The 20,732-nt window shown below is 35.9% G+C and overlaps 1 protein-coding gene across 1 annotated transcript; it reads left to right on the forward strand.

The window, feature by feature from the left end:
* Positions 1-1,516: 1,516 nt before the first annotated feature.
* On the forward strand, positions 1,517-19,788 carry tbx22 (T-box transcription factor 22). The gene is given in 9 exon segments (XM_048179655.1): positions 1,517-3,838; positions 3,954-4,107; positions 5,530-5,631; positions 5,861-6,032; positions 6,141-6,218; positions 6,221-6,307; positions 18,199-18,257; positions 18,482-18,567; positions 18,717-19,788. Coding segments are annotated over 9 exon segments (1,365 nt in total). The 5' UTR covers positions 1,517-3,681; the 3' UTR covers positions 19,187-19,788.
* Positions 19,789-20,732: the final 944 nt, after the last annotated feature.

Genomic DNA, 20,732 nt, shown 5'->3' on the forward strand with positions numbered 1-20,732 from the left:
TTAGAAGCGGTGAAAACCGCTGAAATCGCTCTTTTAGAGCGGCGTTAAGCCGCGGGTGAAGCTCTCAGGCGGCGCGCCGGATGGCGGCAGGGGACGCACAGGAAGCGGCCGGGAGCGGGAAGCGGGAGGCGGCAGCTCGACGACGGCGCAGAAGCTGCAGTCAGTGAGGGCGCCGGCGCTGTCCTCAACCGGCGAGTCCAGGCGACTCCGCTGCGGGAGCCTCTTCAGACGGCGGCGAGAGCTGTCAGGAAGGCGGTGAGCTTCTTCGGCTTCAGGCGGAGATCAGCCAAGAGAAGTAGAGGTCGTCGCTGAAGGAGAAAACACTGAAATCCTATGGCGAAACGCCTGCTTATATAGCCCCTAACCCCGCCCATTTCGGCGGGAATATTCGCGCGCTTTGTCGCCATAGGTCGCGCAGCTATGCCGCGCCGTCATTGGTTCAACAACTTGTCTATGAGTGAACCAATGACGATGCAGTTACACTGCGTTATTGAAAAAGGCTTCAGCAGCGGGGAAAAAGGGAGACCTTTCCCCATACGCAGTACGAGTGAAGTATCGAAAGGGAACTGGAATTTGAACAGACTGTTTTGTATTTCTTTAACATCTGACGTAAAGCAAGAGGGAACCAAGCCACCACTCATAGGCACAGAAGCAGCCAAAGCTGTAGGCTTTGCTACGGCATTGCGGTTTAGACCTTTTGCTTTAAGTACATCTTTCCTCCAGTGACCATGACTGAATCAATAATTACAAATGAGAGTCAAGTCAATTTTAACAGAAAATTTGAAATTTACATAACATGTAAATGTTGGCATATTTAAAAGTGGAATAAAATGAGGCGTAACTTTCTCATTGTGTTCATCTTCCAAGCAACTGGTATCAAAGCAAGATCTTTGTATCAACTCGTATTCATCTGCTAAAACTGCCTATGTTAATTTGAAATTGGTTTTGAAAGTGAATTATGCATAGGAAAAACCTTTAAGACACTGTTCTAAACAGGAGCTTTAAGCTATGCAAATGAACCTCATGCCAGCGAAGGGCCATACAGTGGCCACCTCTGACAGCATCAGCCAATCAAAACACTGGATCTGAAAGGGGCCAATTTGTGTTTGCTTTAGTTGGGCTCTTGACTGTTGTGTTCTACCACTAGGTTTTGCAGGGTTACGAGGGGGTTACGTTTTTTGTCTGCTGTGTGCGCATGTGTTGTGGAGTGAGTGGCACAGAACTAGTAAAGTGGTTATCCGTTCAGCCATGTGTGCTTCATGTTAATATATTTAAATTGTGGGTTTTTTTTTTTTTTTTAGACACAATATATTTAAATTATATTATACTAAGTGCATTTATTTTGAAACAACTTTAAGTATATTAATTGTATTTCAAGTGATGCTTAAGTTCAATTTTAAGCTATTTGCAATATATTTAATATATTGAAATTTTGTTAAATTGGAACCACTTTGAGTACATTTAGTGCAATTTAAGTGTATTTCTTAAAATACATTTAAAATTTACTTTTAATACTTCTTGAACTACAGTTAGAGTATGTTTGAAGCATTGTTTTAATGTGCTTCAATTTCAGCACATTATAAATGCATTAGCATTACACTACTAGTTCATTATAAAGCTGTTTTTTTTCAGTATATACACATACACACTTTGAAATGTAGAAAACTTTAATGCACTATATATTGTTGTGTACATTACAAATATTCCTAGAGTACATTAAAAAAAAGTACAGCAGTGCCCCCGTGTCAACAAGCTTGGCCCCCCTCTGGCCCCACTAAATTTGGAATCGTATCATACCAAACAATTTCTTTAAACCAGGTGCAATATGCAGTTTTTGCTGTGGCAGTAGTGATGAAAACAGTAGGCTAATTTATCGTGCCGCGATATCCTTTTAAACTCTGAGAAGATGAAATTACTCGATGACCAAATGCAGAGAAGCAATTTGCATGAAGAGGCTGCGGTGCGTGAGTAGAAGAGACAGTGTTTCACATCTGCATCATGACTATGCAATCTTTGCAAAGTTTCCGCTCTCAGAAATTTTGTAGGCTACAAAATAACATGTATAAATTGTTTTGCTTTGCTTTTTTAAAAGCATGCATGATAATATTACTGATTCATTTATTTTCAGTTGATTTGTGTTAGGCCCATCTGTATGATTATGCAGAAGATTATTTTTTATTTTTGTTATCAATAGGTTTTGTGTTATGTGTCAAGTTTACAGATGCAGAAAAGTGCCTATATTAAACGTGTTATGTCATCACTGCTCATTATCACACTACAATACAGGATTACTTGTCAAATAAATAAATGAATAATTTTAGTTCACAATGTAGAGATTGCAGTGATATATGACCCAGTAAATTACTTCAATAATCATGAAAATATTAAAGGGTTAAGGTTAAAATTCTGTCATCATTTACTCACCCTCATGTTGTTCCAAACTTGTATAAGTTTCTTTTCTCTGAACATAAAAGTAGATGTTTTGAAGAATGTTAGTAAGCAAACTGTTTTGGTGACCATTGACTTCCATTGTATGGATGAAAAAACAAACAAACGAGACATTTCTTAAAATATCTTCTTTTATGTTCAGCAGAAGAAAGTCTTATTTAGAATGACATGAGGGTGAATAGATTATGACAGAATTTTCAATTTTAGTTGAACTAAGATAAATGTTTAAGTGTGCCCCCTATAATCACAAGTGGTCCCCCCAGTTACCGTGGTCTAGAACTGCCACTGGAGTGCAGCACACACAAAGAAACTTATACTGCCGTAAAAAGTCAAAATGTGGAGTTTTTTATTTATAACATATGATACAGTTAAGCAACATCACAATGTCTTCCACGTCATTGAAACCATGATTGAAAATGTGACACTGTAACATTAATCAAACAAGTAATGTTAGTTAAAATTAAGTCGCTTACGTTTTAGGAGCAATACTTCTATTTCAGAAGCAAAAATATAGTTCCAAATAAAGATCACATCAGAACCATATCATGTCTCACAGCAATTACCACTCAGTAGTATTGCATTACTGAATGATTCAGCATTTTGAAAGAATCGGCTGAGTCAAAAATTGAATGGCCCATTAATAAACAACTGCCTCACTCTTGAATGAATAGCTGTTTGAACGAATCGTTTTATAGAATGAATCAATGACTCACTCAATAGATGGTCATTTGCCGCCACCTACTTTTTTCAGTGTAAATGGTTTAATTTGAAATTAATTTAGGATAATGATTCTAATTTATTGAACAGATGTAAGAATTTGAAATAAAAGATGAAGCATTCATTTAGGAAGATTCGGGAAAATATCCCTTTATAAAGGAAAAAATGCCCTTGAGGTAAATATCATATGCATATTTAAATATGTATAGTATATTATAGACTATATATATATATATAGTCTATGTGAGTACGTGAGTACTGTTTGGGAGTTTCTTTACTCCAGTCCTCCTCTGAGATCCTATTGGTGCCTGTAAGTTTGAGAACAAGAGCATCTCCTTTCCCATAGGCAAAGGACAAGAGGATGAGAAATAGAGGTGAAGTGTAAACGCAAACGCGCTTAGAGAACAGCGAGCAAGAGAGTGAAGAGGAGAGAAAGATCTATCGATTTATCCATAACAACTTGGACGATGCTGCTGACAGACTGACGGCGAAAGATTCATCTGATCTCTTTACAGAATGCAGGGAATCAGCACGCGAGCTCATGCAATTTCTGTGTATGCCTCAGGGAAAAGTTGCAAGAAGATGAAAGTGGAAAATATGAAGAATGAGAAGTTGCAGTATGTTTTGGAATATGACAGAGATACACCGACGGGAACTTTCATTGACCCACAGGGTTAGTGTAGCATATTGTGTGGGAGGGAAAACATTTTAGCATTGTTTGACAATTATTTTACTTGTTGGTGTTGAACGTTACCATTTGTGCAATCTTGTTTTGATTACTTGTGAAGGTCAGCGAAACGACAGGAAGAAAAAAAGCGTGAAGCTAAGAAAACCTGCAGAATCTGAAGCTGCGAGAGAAATTCGAGTAGATCTTCAAGGATCTGACCTGTGGAAGAGATTTCATGAGATCGGCACAGAGATGATCATCACGAAAGTTGGGAGGTAGATGGCAATACAGGCCTATTATAGTTGTTCTAAAATCAATGACAATTTAGTCTGGCTACTATTACAGCAAATGAGCTTGTGAAAAATTAGAACCAAAAAAGGGGGTTTTATCTTGTTTTTAATGTTATGTTGGTGCTATTAAACGCAGTGTCACACTTTTTATACTGTATGACTGCAGAACATTTTATAATAATAAAAAACAACAACTTGGAGTAAAACACAGTGTGCAAGAAATGTATAAACAAGCATGACAGTGTGTAGGGCGATGTGATAAGATTAGACTATACTTAATATTGATGTCAGGTATGTTTATCTTTAATTTTAGTCAGGGCTGGAATATGCTCACTACACCACTTTTAAAACCTGAACAGTTTTTAAATCACTATGGCATTGTAGACTTGCTGACTTAGTGGTTACAGGGAAATCCTGGACATTATACATGCCTGAGGATCAAACACCACATTTTCAAGTTACACAATATATCCAAGCAAAGAGATGTGTGTTTCTGTGCGAGTTTGTTTTGTTCAAAATGAGTTGACAGTCTGGTAGTGTGTAATCCTCAGCTGTTTAGTGTATGATGCCCCGTTTTTCGCTGTAGCTTAAAGGGTTAGTTCACCCAAAAATGAAAATAATGTCATTTATTACTCACCCTCATGCCGTTCACACCCATAAGACCTTTGTTAATCTTCAGAACGCAAATTAAGATATTTTTGTTGAAATCCGATGACTGAAGCAGTGTTTTGAAATCGGCCATCACTAAATAAGTCATTATTTAGTTTTTTTTTGGCGCACCAAAAATATTCTCGTCGCTTTATAGTATTAATATTTAACCACTGTACTCACATGAACTGATTTAAATATCATTGCTCCCTATGCAGGCCTCACTGAGCCATCGGATTTCAACAAAAATATCTTAATTTGCATTCCGAAGATTAACGAAAGTTTTACGGGTGTGGAATGGCATGAGGGTGAGTAATAAATGACAGAATTTTCATTTTTGGGTGAACTAACCCTTTAACCATTTACAAAATCGGCAAGTGTAAGCCTAGTTTTTTAAAGTCTGTTCAGATTTTAAAAGTCATGTACTGTATTCCAGTTTTTTGTTGGCCTCCGACTGAATGAACTCATAGTCTGAAACTAAAAAATATGTGCTCTTCATACATTGCATTATTTTCGGTGAAATCTGTCAAAAAAAAAAAAAAAAAAATCTACAGACTGGCTCTATCTTTTGTCAACTTGCACCATCTTATCCAGGATGCAAATCGGGACAAAAGTTCTGTAGTTTGTGTAGCCTTTATTTTTACCTATACTATAACTATGCAAACTGTATTAGACTATTCAATATTTTTATTTGTAACTAGCCAAATAGCTGTGGTAATGTCAGTGTCAGTGTTGATTGTGTATCTGTCATCAACTCAGGAGAATGTTCCCCTCTGTCCGAGTCAAGGTGCACAATCTGGATCCCTTCCAGCAATACTCCATTGCCATGGACATCATGCCTGTGGACTCAAAGAGATACAGGTATACTGTGGTCTGTCCTTCAGTCTGAACTGATTAATTAAAAAAAAAACATGAAGGTCAAAATAACATAAATGAAGATGATGAGAAATGTAAAAGATTGGTGAATCTGATAAGGTAAATCCTGAATTGTGAAATTGCATACACTTGTTTCAAATGATTAAATCATGTACTGATGAGAAGGAGCAATACTTAAAGAAATCCAAGTTATTGTTATTATCTTCTGTTTTAGGTATATATACCACAGCTCTCAATGGATGGTGGCTGGAAACACAGATTCATGTATCTCCCCTCATCTGTATGTCCACCCGGACTCGCCATGTTCCGGAGAGAACTGGATGAGACAGGTGATTAGCTTCGATCGTGTAAAACTCACCAACAATGATATGGATGACAAAGGCCATGTGAGTACCCTTTCTTTCACTTGATTACCACTACACTACAACATAAATCAATTACCAATAACACTTAAAAATACATACTCAATGTGTCCAATGTCATTTGAAATTCAGATAATCCTGAAGTCTATGCACAAGTACAAGCCACGCATACACGTTATTCTGCGTAGTCCTCTTGAACGTGTGTCACAGACTTACTATCACTGCCAGCAGAGGGTGTGTACACCTTCTCCTTCCCTGAGACTCAGTTCACCACTGTCACAGCCTACCAAAACCAACAGGTAACTTATCTCAACAGTTTTCTGTTTTATCTTGGATTAATATAAATTAAGAGCAGAATGTGGAAATGTTAAGCTTCATATGGTGCTGAATTTATGTAGGAAAATTTGACAGTAGCATCCAAAAGTCTGGGACTACACTGAAACCTGTGGGGGGGTTTTCAACAAAAGTTTTAGAATCTTGTAAAACGGATGATAAAATATGTGCCATAGAGAAAAAAAAAAACTTTGTGGAGACTGACCAACATGTATTTACAGTATACGGCAGTAAAATGTAAGTAAAGTTCATAGTGACATGAGCGCCAACATGCTTCCAACCAATATGAAAACAAGATAATCGAGGTAAAACGTTTATTGTGCCGCTGCCGCATTCCGTCCAGCCGACCTTTCCTTCACAGCGGTGCACTTTTATTCTTCCCTAAAAGCCCAAACTTTCCTCCAAATCAGCCAAATAAGCGAGTGTTGTAATAGTACAATAGTCCCAGACTTTTGGAGTAGAATCTAAAAGTCTAGGACTACACTGAAATCTGTGGGGGGGTTTTCAAAAAAAGTTTTAGAATCTTGTAAAAGAAAATATGTGCTATAGAGAAAAAAAAAAAATTGTGGAGACCAACATGTATTTACAGTATACGGCAGTAAAATCATATGTAAGTAAAGTTCATAGTGACATAAGCGCCTTTGTCTTTAAAGGGTTAGGTTCACCCAAAAATTCTCTTATTAATCACTCACCTTCATGTCGTTACAAACCTGTCAGACATTCGTTCATCTTCGGAACACAAATGAAGATCTTTTTAATGAAATCTGAGAGCTTCCTGTCCCTTCATTGACAGAAGGGCTGTGCGATTAATTGTAATTTATTTTTGCTTCCAATCAATATGAAAACAAGATAATCGAGGTAAAACGTTTATTGTGCCGCTGCTTTCATTCTTCCCTAAAAGCCCAAACTTCCATCCAAATCAGCCAAATAAGCGAGTGTTGTAAAATGCAGTCTACTCTTGCTAAATTGCAGGACATGCCTGATATTAAACAATCATTAAAAGGGCATTAAGCTGTGAAAGAAACGGAACGTGCATAAGCAAAGTATACTGTGGGCTTCGAATTCACCTACAAATGGTCAAGTAACCTGCAGGCAATAATGATAGAATGCCTTGTTGGTAATTATCGTCATAACAGTATATTGGATCCGTGTTTTCGGTCTTAAAGTGACAGCAGCCCAATATTACTGCTTTAGTCTGTATCATTATTGTTAAACAACAAAAGACAATTACAGTTATAAAGAGCAGAGAGTGATTTTCTTTGTCTCTTGTTCTTTGATTAATATGAAAAACAGCAGCAGGAATATTAGACTGCTGTCACTTTAAGAGTTTATGCACAGACCCAAAATACTGTTACACAACTTGTGTTGTCTGTGCAATAAAAGCACTATTTAACCAGAGTCAATGAGATGAATGACTGAGAGGAGGCAGGTGTGTGTCACGTCGCCGTAGGAAAGAAGAGAGCGAGAACACGCAATTACCTGTGACGTTATTGCCTGTGCCATAAAACAAATCGGCTCAGAATCGCCTGGTCACAGGTCCAGGCCGATAATGCGGGAAATCTGCTGATTCTGGTCCCTGGCCGGTCAATTGGTGCATCTCTACTTTATTCAGTTTCTGTTGTAGGCTATTACTTATCTGAATACCACTGTTAGGCTATGTCTACATTAATCCGGAGACATTTGAAAACAGAGTTTTTCACTCTTCAGCCACACTCAAGCGTTTTCCAAAAGTTTCTTATCCACACTGAAACGTCTGAAAACGCTTAAATCACCTTACTGTGCATGTGTAAAACATACTAAAAGCTCACAAAATGATGCAGAGAGAGCAGATATATAAAAATTTTCAGGCTATTCTTCTGGTACAATCATTTTATTAGCATAATATCGTATCACTCACTGTTGCGTCCAGGTCACGCTCAAAATCGGGTTTAAAATGCAGCTGTAATCATTTTGCCACGCAGGATGGCAAATGTGAGTAAATTCATCTTTGCAGGGATGTAATATGAAGATTCTTTAAAGGAGCATTTATCTTGAGCAATACTGTTAATGTAAATAGAAGGGCACAACTATGCCAGTATAAGTATAGATACCTATGGGTACAATATGCGTCACATGACTAAACATGCATCATCATTTTCAAATACCTCAGTATTTCCCATCCACACTACAACGCGAAAACTGTGATTTCAAATTTATTCACTTTGGAGAGCTTTGTCAAAAATCTAAGTTTTCCTTGACAAAAATGCTGTCTCAGTGAGGACGGAAGGCAAAAACGTAGAGAAAAAGACGAAAACGTATTAGTGTGTTTTCAAACTAAAATGTTTTAGTGTGGACAAGGCCTTAGTATATCTTCCTGAAAAACGTATGTGTAATGATGTAACGATGTATCGATACCCACGTCATGATTCTATACATATCACGATGCTGATACATATTGTGATACTTCAAGGCATATACCACAATACATATTTTCACTATCCACTCTACATTTTGTTGCATTTTTGTATTGTGTTTTATTGTGAAACGATAAATTGTTACACCCCTAATGTTTATTTAATTTTGTTCTTATTGTATTACTGACTGTTTACTTGTCTTCTGTAACTGTTTTGAGGACCTTTTACTTACATTAGTTAACATAGTATTAGTTTTTGCTGAAGTAGCCTATCAATAATTGTGAAATTTTACTGAAATCTAAAATGACTCATCATGAAATAAGACTTTGATCATATCGCCCACCAATAATCATGATAAATAATCATGATTTCAATATTGACCAAAATAATCATGATTAAGATTTATGCCATAATTGAGCAGCCCTAATTGATAGTCTACGCAACTACCACTTTCAAGCCTCAGAAAGGTAGTAACGACATCATTAAAGTAATCCATGTGACTAGGGGTGGGCGATATAACTAAATTCTGATTATATACATACATACACATATATATATATATATATATATATATATATATATATATATATATATATATATATATATATATATATATATATATATATATATATATATATATATATATACATACATATATATATATATATATATATATATATATATATATATATATATATATATATATTAGGGGTGTAACGGTTCACAAAATTCACAGTTCGGTTCGATATGATACACTGGTGTCACGGTTCGGTACGGTTCGGTACGTTTTAGATACAGCAAAAAGAAAAAATTGGCAGATAAATTTCCTTTTTTTTAAAAAAAAAAAAATGTTTTATTTATTAAAACTAACAAAGTATGATTTTTTTTTTTTACATTAAACAATGATGGAGCTATACTTTACCCATCTTCTATGGTGTTTTCTTAGCAACATACTGTATAAAACAAAAACAGCTTCTTAATGTAATGTGCCGTTACAGTCAGGTAGCTTTGTGTAGCCCTTGACGTCCAGCCGTCTGTTGTCAGAGCAACCGCTGATGCTTTGGTCAATTGGTTCTCTATTTGGGCTTTTGTTTTTTGGTACAAAGCAGGAATTACGGTCTGGCTGAAATGGGCTCATGAAGGAATATTGTAACGGGGTTCAATTACATTAAGCATGTTCTTAAAATCTGCGTTTTCCCCTACAGAGTAAGGTCTCGTATCCGCGGCTATAAATGTACCAATCGCCGCGGTGATGTCTTTTGCCCTGTTTGAATCAGTTGGAAATGTCTGTCTAAATGCTGCGGGGAGTTTGTGGCGTGTACGTTTCTCCTTTTTTTTCGTCTTGTTTCGTCACTGGGGTGATGTCGGCGTAAATGAGTTGACATGTTTGAAGTATTCCCGCTGGTGTACCTGACTGAGTAGCCTAACATAAACATATAAGTTGGTGGGGTTTTTTTTCTTCGGGGGTGTCAGGGGCGTTGCCTGTTACATCGTTTGGGTTACTGGGCTACGTTGTTGAACGCATAACATTATATTTCACACACTTTTTTATTTTCCAAATGTAATTAATTAATCCAACGAACCGTTCGGTACATAATGCGTACCGCGTACCGAACCGAAAGCCTCGTACCGAACGGTTCGATACGAATACGCGTATCGTTACACCCCTAATAAAAAAAATAAAAAAAATAAAAAAAAAATATATATATATATATATATATATATATATATATATATATATATATATATATATATATATATAATATAGTGGCATGAAAAAGTATGTGAACCCCTTGCAGAATCTGTGAAAATGAGAATTATTTTAATAAAATAAGAGGGATAATAAAAAATGCATGTTATTTTTTGTTTAGTACTGTCCTGAGTAAGATATTTTACATAAAAGATGTTTGCATTTAGTTCACAAGACAAAACAATAGCTGAATTTATTAAAATAACCCCATTCATAAGTATGTGAACCATTGATTCTCAATACTGTGTGTGGTTACCTGATGATCCACGACTGTTTTTTTGTTTTGTGATGGTTGTTCATGAGTCTCTTGTTTGTCCTGAGCAGTTAAACTGAGCTCTGTTCTTCAGAAAATTCCTCCAGGTCCTGCAGATTCATCAGTTTTCAAGCATTTTTGCATATTTGAACCCTTTCCAGCAGTGGCTGTATGATTTTGAGATTCATCTTTTCACACTGAGGACAATTGAGGGACTCAAACACAACTATTAAAAAAGGTTCAAACATTCACTGATGCTCCAGAAGGAAACACAATGCATTAAGAGCCGAGGGGTGAAAACTTTTGAATTATGAGGTAATATATTTGAATATCAAGGTAAATTGTACTTAATTTTTCTGCCGGGAAACATGCAAGTATCTTCTGTTGTTTCCAAAGGGCAGTACTAAATGAAAAACAATGATATTTAAACAAAATAAGAAAAATTGTGACATCTTCATCCTGTTCAAAAGTTTTCACACCCCGACTCTTAATGCATCGTGTTTCCTTCTGGAGCATCAGTGAATGTTTGAACCTTTTTTAATAGTTGTGTTTGAGTCCCTCAGTTGTCCTCAGTATGAAAACACAGATCTCAAAATCCTACAGTCACTGCTGGAAAGGGTTCAAATATGCAAAAATGCTTGAAAACTGATGAATCTGCAGGAGCTGGAGGACTTTTCTGAAGAACAGAGCTCAGTTTAACTGCTCAGGACAAACAAAAGACTCATGAACAACCATCACAAAACAAAAAAACAGCCGTGCATCATCAGGTAACCACACACAGTACTGAGAATCAATGGTTCACATACTTATGAATGGGGTTATTTTAATAAATTCAGCTATGGTTTTGTCTTGTGAACTAAATGCAAACATCTTTTATGTAAAATATCTTACTCAGGACAGTACTAAACAAAAAATAACATGCATTTTTTATTATCCCTCTTATTTTATTAAAATAATTCTCATTTTCACAGATTCTGCAAGGGCTTCACATACTATTTCATGCCACTGTGTGTGTGTATATAATATATATATATATATATATATATATATATATACACACACACACACACACACATACATGTATATGTGAAGAGTTTAGCATTTTAACAACTGTCTGCTGGACACCTGTGTAATGAATAATTAGAGTAATGAAGAGTTTGGTTCCAAAACGCTATAACTCCATTTTGATTAATTTGAGTAAAAAGATGTTTTCTTTACCAAGAAAGTGGCAAGATGAAAACCCCAATTTTCTGTTTAAAACTTTCACATAGCATCTTTTGGTTATAAAAACATATAAAAAAATTAAATCTACATTTTGATTTTAAAAGGTATATTATAAAAACGGATTATTTTTTCCCCAAAATGCAATAAATCCATGACACTTTTTTTTTTTTCAAAATGCAATAAATCCATCAATATAAAAGTTATTTTTCATATTGAAAATACACAACAAAGTAAGTTGATTCACATATATGACAGCCTCTGAACTTTGCCAATACTAATCTTATATACAGGCATTTTACTAAAAATACATTCAGCCGTCGCTCCCAAAATGAATTCAACGAGTCATCTTGTTAATGTTATAAATGAATTATGTCTCCGTTTGTCATTACCGATTAAAGAGTATCTGGCACCACCGCACGGGTAAAATAAACACATTTGCCGAATACATTGGTATTAAAAACGGCTTTTAAAAACTGTCCATGATTCAGTTTTGGGGACCGTGAAAGAAGTTTGATGCTGTCATGGAACAAGCAACAGCCGGCGTTTTTCCTCCTCCAACTTGAGTGCCTCATCTTCTTAATCTCCTCACGTAAATGATTACATTTCGATTACATATGTTTCTTCCCCACCGCAGAAAACCACCACAGGTTCATCAATGCAGTCAAAATTATTAATTTTTATGTTTTTGTTGATCATAAAGTACAAAGCAGATAAGGAAAACTAGGATGCTGGGTGTATTCAGGGCGCCGCCATTACTGTTTACAGTGCGTGGAATGGTGCGTTGTGATTGGTTGAGCAGATATATCGCATTCTGCAGAGAAAGGAGACTGGTGTTTGTCGTGTTTTGGAAAGAAAAGGAGAAAACATGACAGAATAACATGACGGATATCGCATTTTTCGCTAAATTAATAAATGACATTTCAATACCGACCAGATACAATACTGATTTTGGTGGAAACTCAGTTTTTTGAAAATGGCGTTTATCGCGTTTTGGAACCAAACTCTTCATATACACACACACACACATATATATATATATATATATATATATATATATGAAACAAGACTAACTGCAGTGAACTTGCATGCTGATTTTCTTCAACCCTTCTCATCAGAAGATGCTCCTGTCGAGTTGTTAACTTCCGTGGATGACCTGGACGTCTCTGTGAGATGGTTCCAGTTCCATCTTTTTAAATTTTTGTACCACTTTTGCTACAGTATTCTGACTGATAAGTAAATCTTTGCTGATCTTCTTGTAGCCTTCACCTTTCTGGTGTAAAGAAATAATTTTCTTTCTTAGGTCTTGTGACATTTCTCTTCCATGGGGTGCCATTGCTGAGAGCATGAAATGGGAAGGGATTTTAACACCCTTTTATAGTCAACTGTCTGCTGGACACCTGTGTAATGAATAATTAGACTCACCTGTGGTTGAATTCTTGTTAAATAAAACATTTGTAGTCTAAAATGTAGCTTTGCTCCAGCGACTTTCAGTGGGGTGTACTCATTTTTGCATCACCCTAATTTGCGTAAAATTGAAAATTTTGTTCTCTAAGTTATATTATTAACCTTACTTTCATGTTATAAGTTAAAGGTGCAATATGTAATATTTTTTGCAGTAAAATATCAAAAAACCACTAGGCCAGTGTTATATATTTTGTTCACTTGAGTACTTACAATATAATAAATGTTTGCAACTATTTGTAAATCATGAGAAAACTAATTGTTGTTATATAGCTCAACACATTTAGTCTTGTTGTTTAAATCTAATTTTCTTGATTTTTTGCGAGTACCATGCTTTACCATGCCTCAGAGAAAAACACAATTTTGTCAAGTAGCTAACATAGCATAATCAGATGCAGCTTTATTTTTAGTTACAGTAATACATAATTTTCTCCATCATACAATACGGTTTAAAATTAATTGCATGCCATTTATCAACACAAGCCATCCAGCATTTAATATGATAATCTAAAATCAATCTCTTACTGCAGTGTGTCTCAAACAAGTGTCTCACAGCAGCCGTAAACATTAATACACAAATAGTTTACAACTTGTTTTTTGTTTGTAAATTAAGTATTACAGTATACACATACCAGATCTCCTCTCGTGCGTCTTCCACTGGATGAGGCAATATCACTTTTGTTTCTATTTCAGATATCTCTTTTATAGATGCCATCAGTGCTTTTGCCTTTCAAGATGTAATTACCGAAATCAAAACAGTCCATAAACTATAAATCCTCACGAAAACTTCAGTCAAGCCAGCTCGCGCGTCAACCTGAGAGATCAGCCTCCTTACCTTAAAGTGTCAAATTTCTCGGTTTCTGAATGGACGGTTTGGCTTGATTGACAGACGCTAACGTTCGGGCATGATTTATATACCATCGACCTGTCCTAAAACGTTAGCATGCTTTGATCGATGGTTTGGAGATCGCGTGTTTCTCCGTTCGAAAACGCATTTCCTGTTCACATCCGCGACAAAACAGCTGATTATTTACGAATGGATCGCTTACAGAAACGTGAAAATGGTCTCATTTGAAAGAAAATATCCTACGCTAAATTAGGATAGTGACTAATTGAAGCAGCCCTTATCAAAAGTGCGGGGGTCGACATCTATCTTTTCAAAACTGCGGGGGTCCTGACCCCCCTGTCCTCCGTGCCAACGGCGCCCCTGCCTGAAAGTGTGACACGTGTGGCAAACAGCCAATCACACGGAACAAGGAGAACATCAGTTTGATTCACTTCTCGTTTCTACATGGGAAAAAAAGATAAAATAAAAAGGATGTGAATAATACATTGCCGTTTTGCCACCATGACAGCCCTCCATGCCAGAAGTGTCCAAAAACTGATGTTAAAATCCCCCACAAATAAAAATTAACAACTACATTATTACATACTGAAAGCTTGATAAGCTTTGATCCTGCAGAATGGCTGTCATATATGTGAATCAACTTACTTTGTTGTGTATTTTCAATATGAAAAATAACTTTTATATTGATGGATTTATTGCATTTTGAAAAAAAAATTGACAAATTCTACACTGCCACATAATGGCTCTGTCAAAAAAAAAAAAAAAAAAAAAAAAAAAAGTCTGGGACACCAGGAGCTTGTAAAAGAAGAAGATAGCACAGAATAACTAAAATAAGCAAATGGGACCATGGGCGGTTTGTTTCTAGTACCTTTATTGATCTTGAGAGAGGAAATGTCATTGCTCCTTATGGAGGCCTCACTGAGCCATCGGATTTCAACTAAAATATCTTAATTTGTGTTCCGAAGATTAACAAAGGTCTTACGGGTGTGGAACGGCATGAGGGTAAGTAATAAATGACAGCATTTTCATTTTTGGGTGAACTAACCCTTTAAAGCAGTTTATAGTGAAAACATTTTAGTGACAAAATTGCTCATCTTTTGCTAATTATATATATATTTATATTATATGAATTAATTATATATAATTCATATATTAGTATCATATAACTATTATATTACTTGACAATTAATATTTAACTTTGCTTTTAAATTGATATAAATATAATACATGCATCAATATATAAAGCTTTTAAACAAATTAAGCTTGTGTATTCATTTGAACACTTTGTGAATTTAATATAAATTATTATAAATGATTAGGCATATTTCTTTGATTCACATGCATTGATATAGTCAGATATTTCCTTTCAGCTGTCATCTCAAACTTTCACTGCAGCAGTGTTTATTCCTGCCTTGTAAATGCATTTAATTTCATGACATTTTTCATAATGATCTCTTAATCTTCAGAAGAGAAGCTCATAATTCTTAAAAAAAAAAAGTGTTTAAAGTGCATAAACCCTTTTATAAACTATTTTTAGAGAAATACTTGGACTGTAATTAGGGCCAGATTCACCCCTTACTGCAACAAAATTGTTGTTCGTTCTCGTCACGAAAAGGCAATCTGCGAGCGACTAGAAATTTTTATGTTGAATTTATACACCTCAGTATGTTACACCAGTATGTTTGTTACATAAGAACATATTTTGCAAGACTGGAGTCTATTTAAGCATAAACAGACCCATGCAATGAACAAGTTTGCACCACATTGATGTTTTGAAACATCTCGCAATCCTGATGTAAAGGCCCTCTGATTTTGGAAAATAGTTTACTATAGACAGTTGAATTTGATGGGAAGCACATTAACTTTTTTAAATTTGTCTTCTGTCTGTAGAAGTGCCCCTTTGTCAAACTCCTGTGTATAGTTCCATTTCTTAACTACTCTGACAACTCTAACATTTTGAAAGGGTTAGTTGAAGCAAATTAGTCCTGAACACTTCCATTTGCCGACCATTCTGCAGGATCAAAGCTTATCAAGCTTTCAGTATGTTTTAATGTAGTTGTTAATTTTTATTTGTGGGGGATTTTAACATCAGTTTTTGACACTTCTGGCATGGAGGGCTGTCATGGTGGCAAAACGGCAATGTGTTATTCACATCCTTTTTATTTTATCTTTTTTTCCCATGTAGAAACAAACCGCCCATGGTCCCATTTGCTTATTTTAGTTATTCTGTGCTATCTTCTTCTTTTACAAGCTCCTGGTGTCCCAGACTTTTTTTTTTTTTTTTTTGACAGAGCCATTATGTGGCAGTGTAGAATTTGTCAAATTATTGGTCTGTATATACACTATATTGCTAAAAGTTTTGGGATGCCTGCCTTTATGTGCACATGAATTTTAATGACATCCCATTCTTAATCCGTAGGCTTTAATATGGAATTGGCCCACCCTTTGCGGCTATAACAGCTTCAACTCTTCTTCATTTGCGCATTTGTGAGGTCAGGCACTGATGTTGGCGAGAAGGCCTGGCTCGCAGTCGCCGCTCTAATTCATCCCAAAGGTGTTCTATCAGGTTGAGGTTAGGACTCTGTGCAGGCCAGTCAAGTTCCTCCACACCAAACTTGCTCATCCATGTCTTTATGGACCTTGCTTTGTGCATTGGTATGCAATCATGTTGGAACAGGAAGGGGCCATCCCCAAAATCTTCCCACAAAGTTGGGAGCATGAAATTGTCCAAAATGTCTTGGTATGCTGAAGCATTAAGTGTTCCTTTCACTGGAACTAAGGGGCCAAGCCCAACCCCTAAAAAACAACCCCACACCATACTACCCCTAAAAAACAACCCCACATCCCCCCTCCACCAAACTTTACACTTGGCCCAATGCAGTCAGGCAAGTACCGTTCTCCTGGCAACCGCCAAACCCAGACTCGTCCATCGGATTGCCAGATAGAGAAGCGTGATTCGTCACTCCAGAGAACAGATCTCCACTGCTCTAGGGTCCAGTGGCGGCATGCTTTACACCACTGCATCCGATGCTTTGCATTGCACTTGGTGATGTAAGGCTTGGGTGCAGCTGCTCGTCCATGGAAACCCATTTCATGAAGCTCTCTATGCACTGTTCTTGAGCTAATCTGAAGGCCACACAAAGTTTGGAAGTCTGTAGCTATTACATGTGCGCCTCAGCATGTGCTGACCCCGCTCTGTGATTTTTATGTGGCCTACCACTTCGTAGCTGAGTTGCTGTTGTTCCCAATGGCTTCCACTTTGTTATGTTACCACTAACAGTTGACCGTGGAATATTTAGTAGTGAGGAAATTTCATGAATGGACTCATTGTACAGGTATCACGGTACCATGCTTGAATTCACTGAGCTCCGGAGAGTGACCCATTCTTTCACAAATGTTTGTAGAAGCAGTCTGCATGCCTAGGTGCTTGATTTTATACACCTGTGGCTATGGAAGTGATTGAAACACCTGCATTCAATTATTTGGAGGGGTGTCCTAATATATATAGTCAAACCAAAAATTATTCAGACATTTTTGATATATTTACTAGTGGGTACAGGTCAGGACACTATAGTTAATTTATGTAAGTGAGGATAGCAAAATAAAGTAAACTGTGACATACCCCAAAATTCTTCATACAGTGGTATATACTACTAGTAAAATTTGTAAAAATTTGGAACCAAAAATTATTCAGACACTTTGACCTGACCATGTTTTGCTTAAGTGTTATCTGACATAATTAACTTTTTTTTTTTTTTTTCTGACAGTTTAACTCTGAGATCTTGTCATATTTTATTACCATTTTTTAAACTATATTGAATAAACTGTATTAATGAATGAAATGTTCAAGGTGTCTGAATAAATTTTGGTTTGACTGTATACCTTTCTTGCTAAAGTGACTTATTGTGTTTTTTCTGGTAACTTTCAAGATAACAAAACTGAAGATTGACAGGAATCCTTTTGCCAAAGGCTTCAGGGAACGAAATGGGTAATGGATGTTGTTATTTTGTATATAGATATTACATGGTATTACATATTATATAAACTAATGATATTGCATATATTTGCAAAACTATAAAAGGGCTTTACTACCTTGAGGCTATTACATTAGCAGAATAATCTAAAAAAAGACATTATAATAACTGTATTTTATGACTTTCAGATATTTTTAATTAATTTCTCACCCTCTCTATCTTCTACAATGCATTTTAGGGGTGTGTTGGGTGGGATTCTGGAGTCGCACTCATGGCACAGCCCCTTTAACCTCGATTTCAAATCTTTCGCTATGGAGCTACAAGGTAAACATTTATAATTCAAAATGTTTAATTATTTTATAATAGTTTATTTCTTTTTAGTAATGGAGGAAAGTTTTGATAGCTAAACTGTTCATTACCAAGAGGTAATAAATACATTTTTATATATACATTTTTCTTTTTATTCACTGCAGGCAGATGTTATGGATCTTCAGCAAGCTTCGATATCACCTCATCAATGACATCCTTCTTGCCCAGCTCCTTTGCTCAAGCAGCCCATCCTATCACATTCTCAAGCCCTCAATGCTGCAAGATTTTTCCATCAAACAGTTTTCAAACATACAGAGCCTACTGCAACATTTGTCTGGGCAAACTCAATAGTTACACTGGCTTGCGACCCATGTTAGACCTTCCCTTCATGACTAATAAAAAGAAAGGAGACATCTGTAGGAGTCACTGGCTCCATGATTCCACCACCACATGTACTTCTGTACATCCTATCCATAACATTTCAGCTGGATGGACCTCTGGACACTATCAGTCTAAAAATGAAAATATGGCATCAGCCTTTGTGTCACCCTACAGCTACAGTTTCCCCATGAGGCACCAATTCTCTACTGTTGCTCATTTAAAACTGGCTAATGGTGAGAGCCCTGTTCACTAAATGGCCATGATCTCCTCAAACTGTTACTGTCCCTGACTCCAAACCTTTCAAAACATACTCTAGAATTGCAAATCCAGTTTCAGTTAAATTTAAGTTTGTCTAAATTAGAAAAAGTTCTTAAAACTCAAAACAATGAAACAATTCAGATTACTTAAAATGTGTCAGTTTTGTGAAAAACTGAAAAGAAAGTTCTAAATACTCATAAAAGTTAATTTGATTGAACTAATTTTTTTAATTCAAGTTTACCCTATTCAAGCTAATTATTTTGAGCATTAGGGTTTACAATGCTACTTGTATTTACTGTAAATAGGTTCAATTGTTCTGTATCTGCCCTCTTATACCAAAATGTACTAAAATGAACCTTTTCAAAACAAAAACCATTTACCCCCTTTTAATAAATGTTACCCTGGAACACAAAACCAGTCATAAGTGACAATTTTTTGAAAAATCATCTGAAAGCTATATAAATAAGTTTTCCATTGGGTTGTTAGGATAGGACAATATTTGGCTGAGATACAACTATTTGAAAATCTGGAATGGTGCACAAAAATCTAAATATTGAGAAAAACACCTTTAAAGTTGTCCAAATGAAGTCATTAGTAATGAAAAATACATTTTTGATATATATATACAGTAGGAAATTTACAAAATATCTTCATGGAACACGATCTTTACTTAATATCCTAATGATTTTTGGCATAAAAGAAAAATCGATAATTTTGACCCATACAATATTGTTGGCTATACCTGTGCTACTTGTGACTGGTTTTGTGGTCCAGGATCGCAAATATAAATACAATAAAAATAAATTAATATATAAATACTATAATATTGTTAAAATTAACAACAGAGCCAAAACTAGATTCAACTGCTATTTACTTTAAGATATAATAACCAGCACTGAGATGTAGTGCTGATTAGTTGTTGAAATATAATAATTTAAACAGTGGCTGTCATTTAACATTTTCATGTTTATTCAAACATACATTAATTAAGACACAAACAGGTTAAGTAAAAATGTAATGATAATACATACAGTGGCAAGAAAAAGTATGTGAACCTTTTGGAATTTCATGGTTTTCTGAATAAATTTGTCATAAAATGTGATCTGATCTTCAAGGGTATTGACAAACATAATGTGTCTAAAAATAATTACACAAAAAAATTCTGATCTTTCATGTCTTTATTGAACACACTTATTCAACATTCAAAATGGCAGTGGAAAAAGTAAGTGAACCCTTAGAATTAATAACTGGTTGACCCCCCCCCCTGGCAGCAATAACCTCAACTAGGTGCTTCCTGTAGCTGTGGATCAGACCTGCACATCGTTGAGGAGGAATTTTAGCCCATTCTTCCTTGCAGAACTGCTTTAGCTCTGTCATATTCTTTGGACGTCTCATGTGTATGGCCCTCTTCAAGTCAATCCAGAGCATCTCTATTGGGTTGAGGTCTGGGCTCTGACTTGGCCACTCCAAAAGGTGGATTTTGTTTTTCTGAAGCCATTCTGTTGTGGACTTGCTTCGGTGTTTTGGGTTGTTGTCCTGTT

Source organism: Megalobrama amblycephala, unplaced genomic scaffold, assembly GCF_018812025.1.
Source record: "Megalobrama amblycephala isolate DHTTF-2021 unplaced genomic scaffold, ASM1881202v1 scaffold265, whole genome shotgun sequence".
Taxonomy (NCBI): domain Eukaryota; kingdom Metazoa; phylum Chordata; class Actinopteri; order Cypriniformes; family Xenocyprididae; genus Megalobrama; species Megalobrama amblycephala.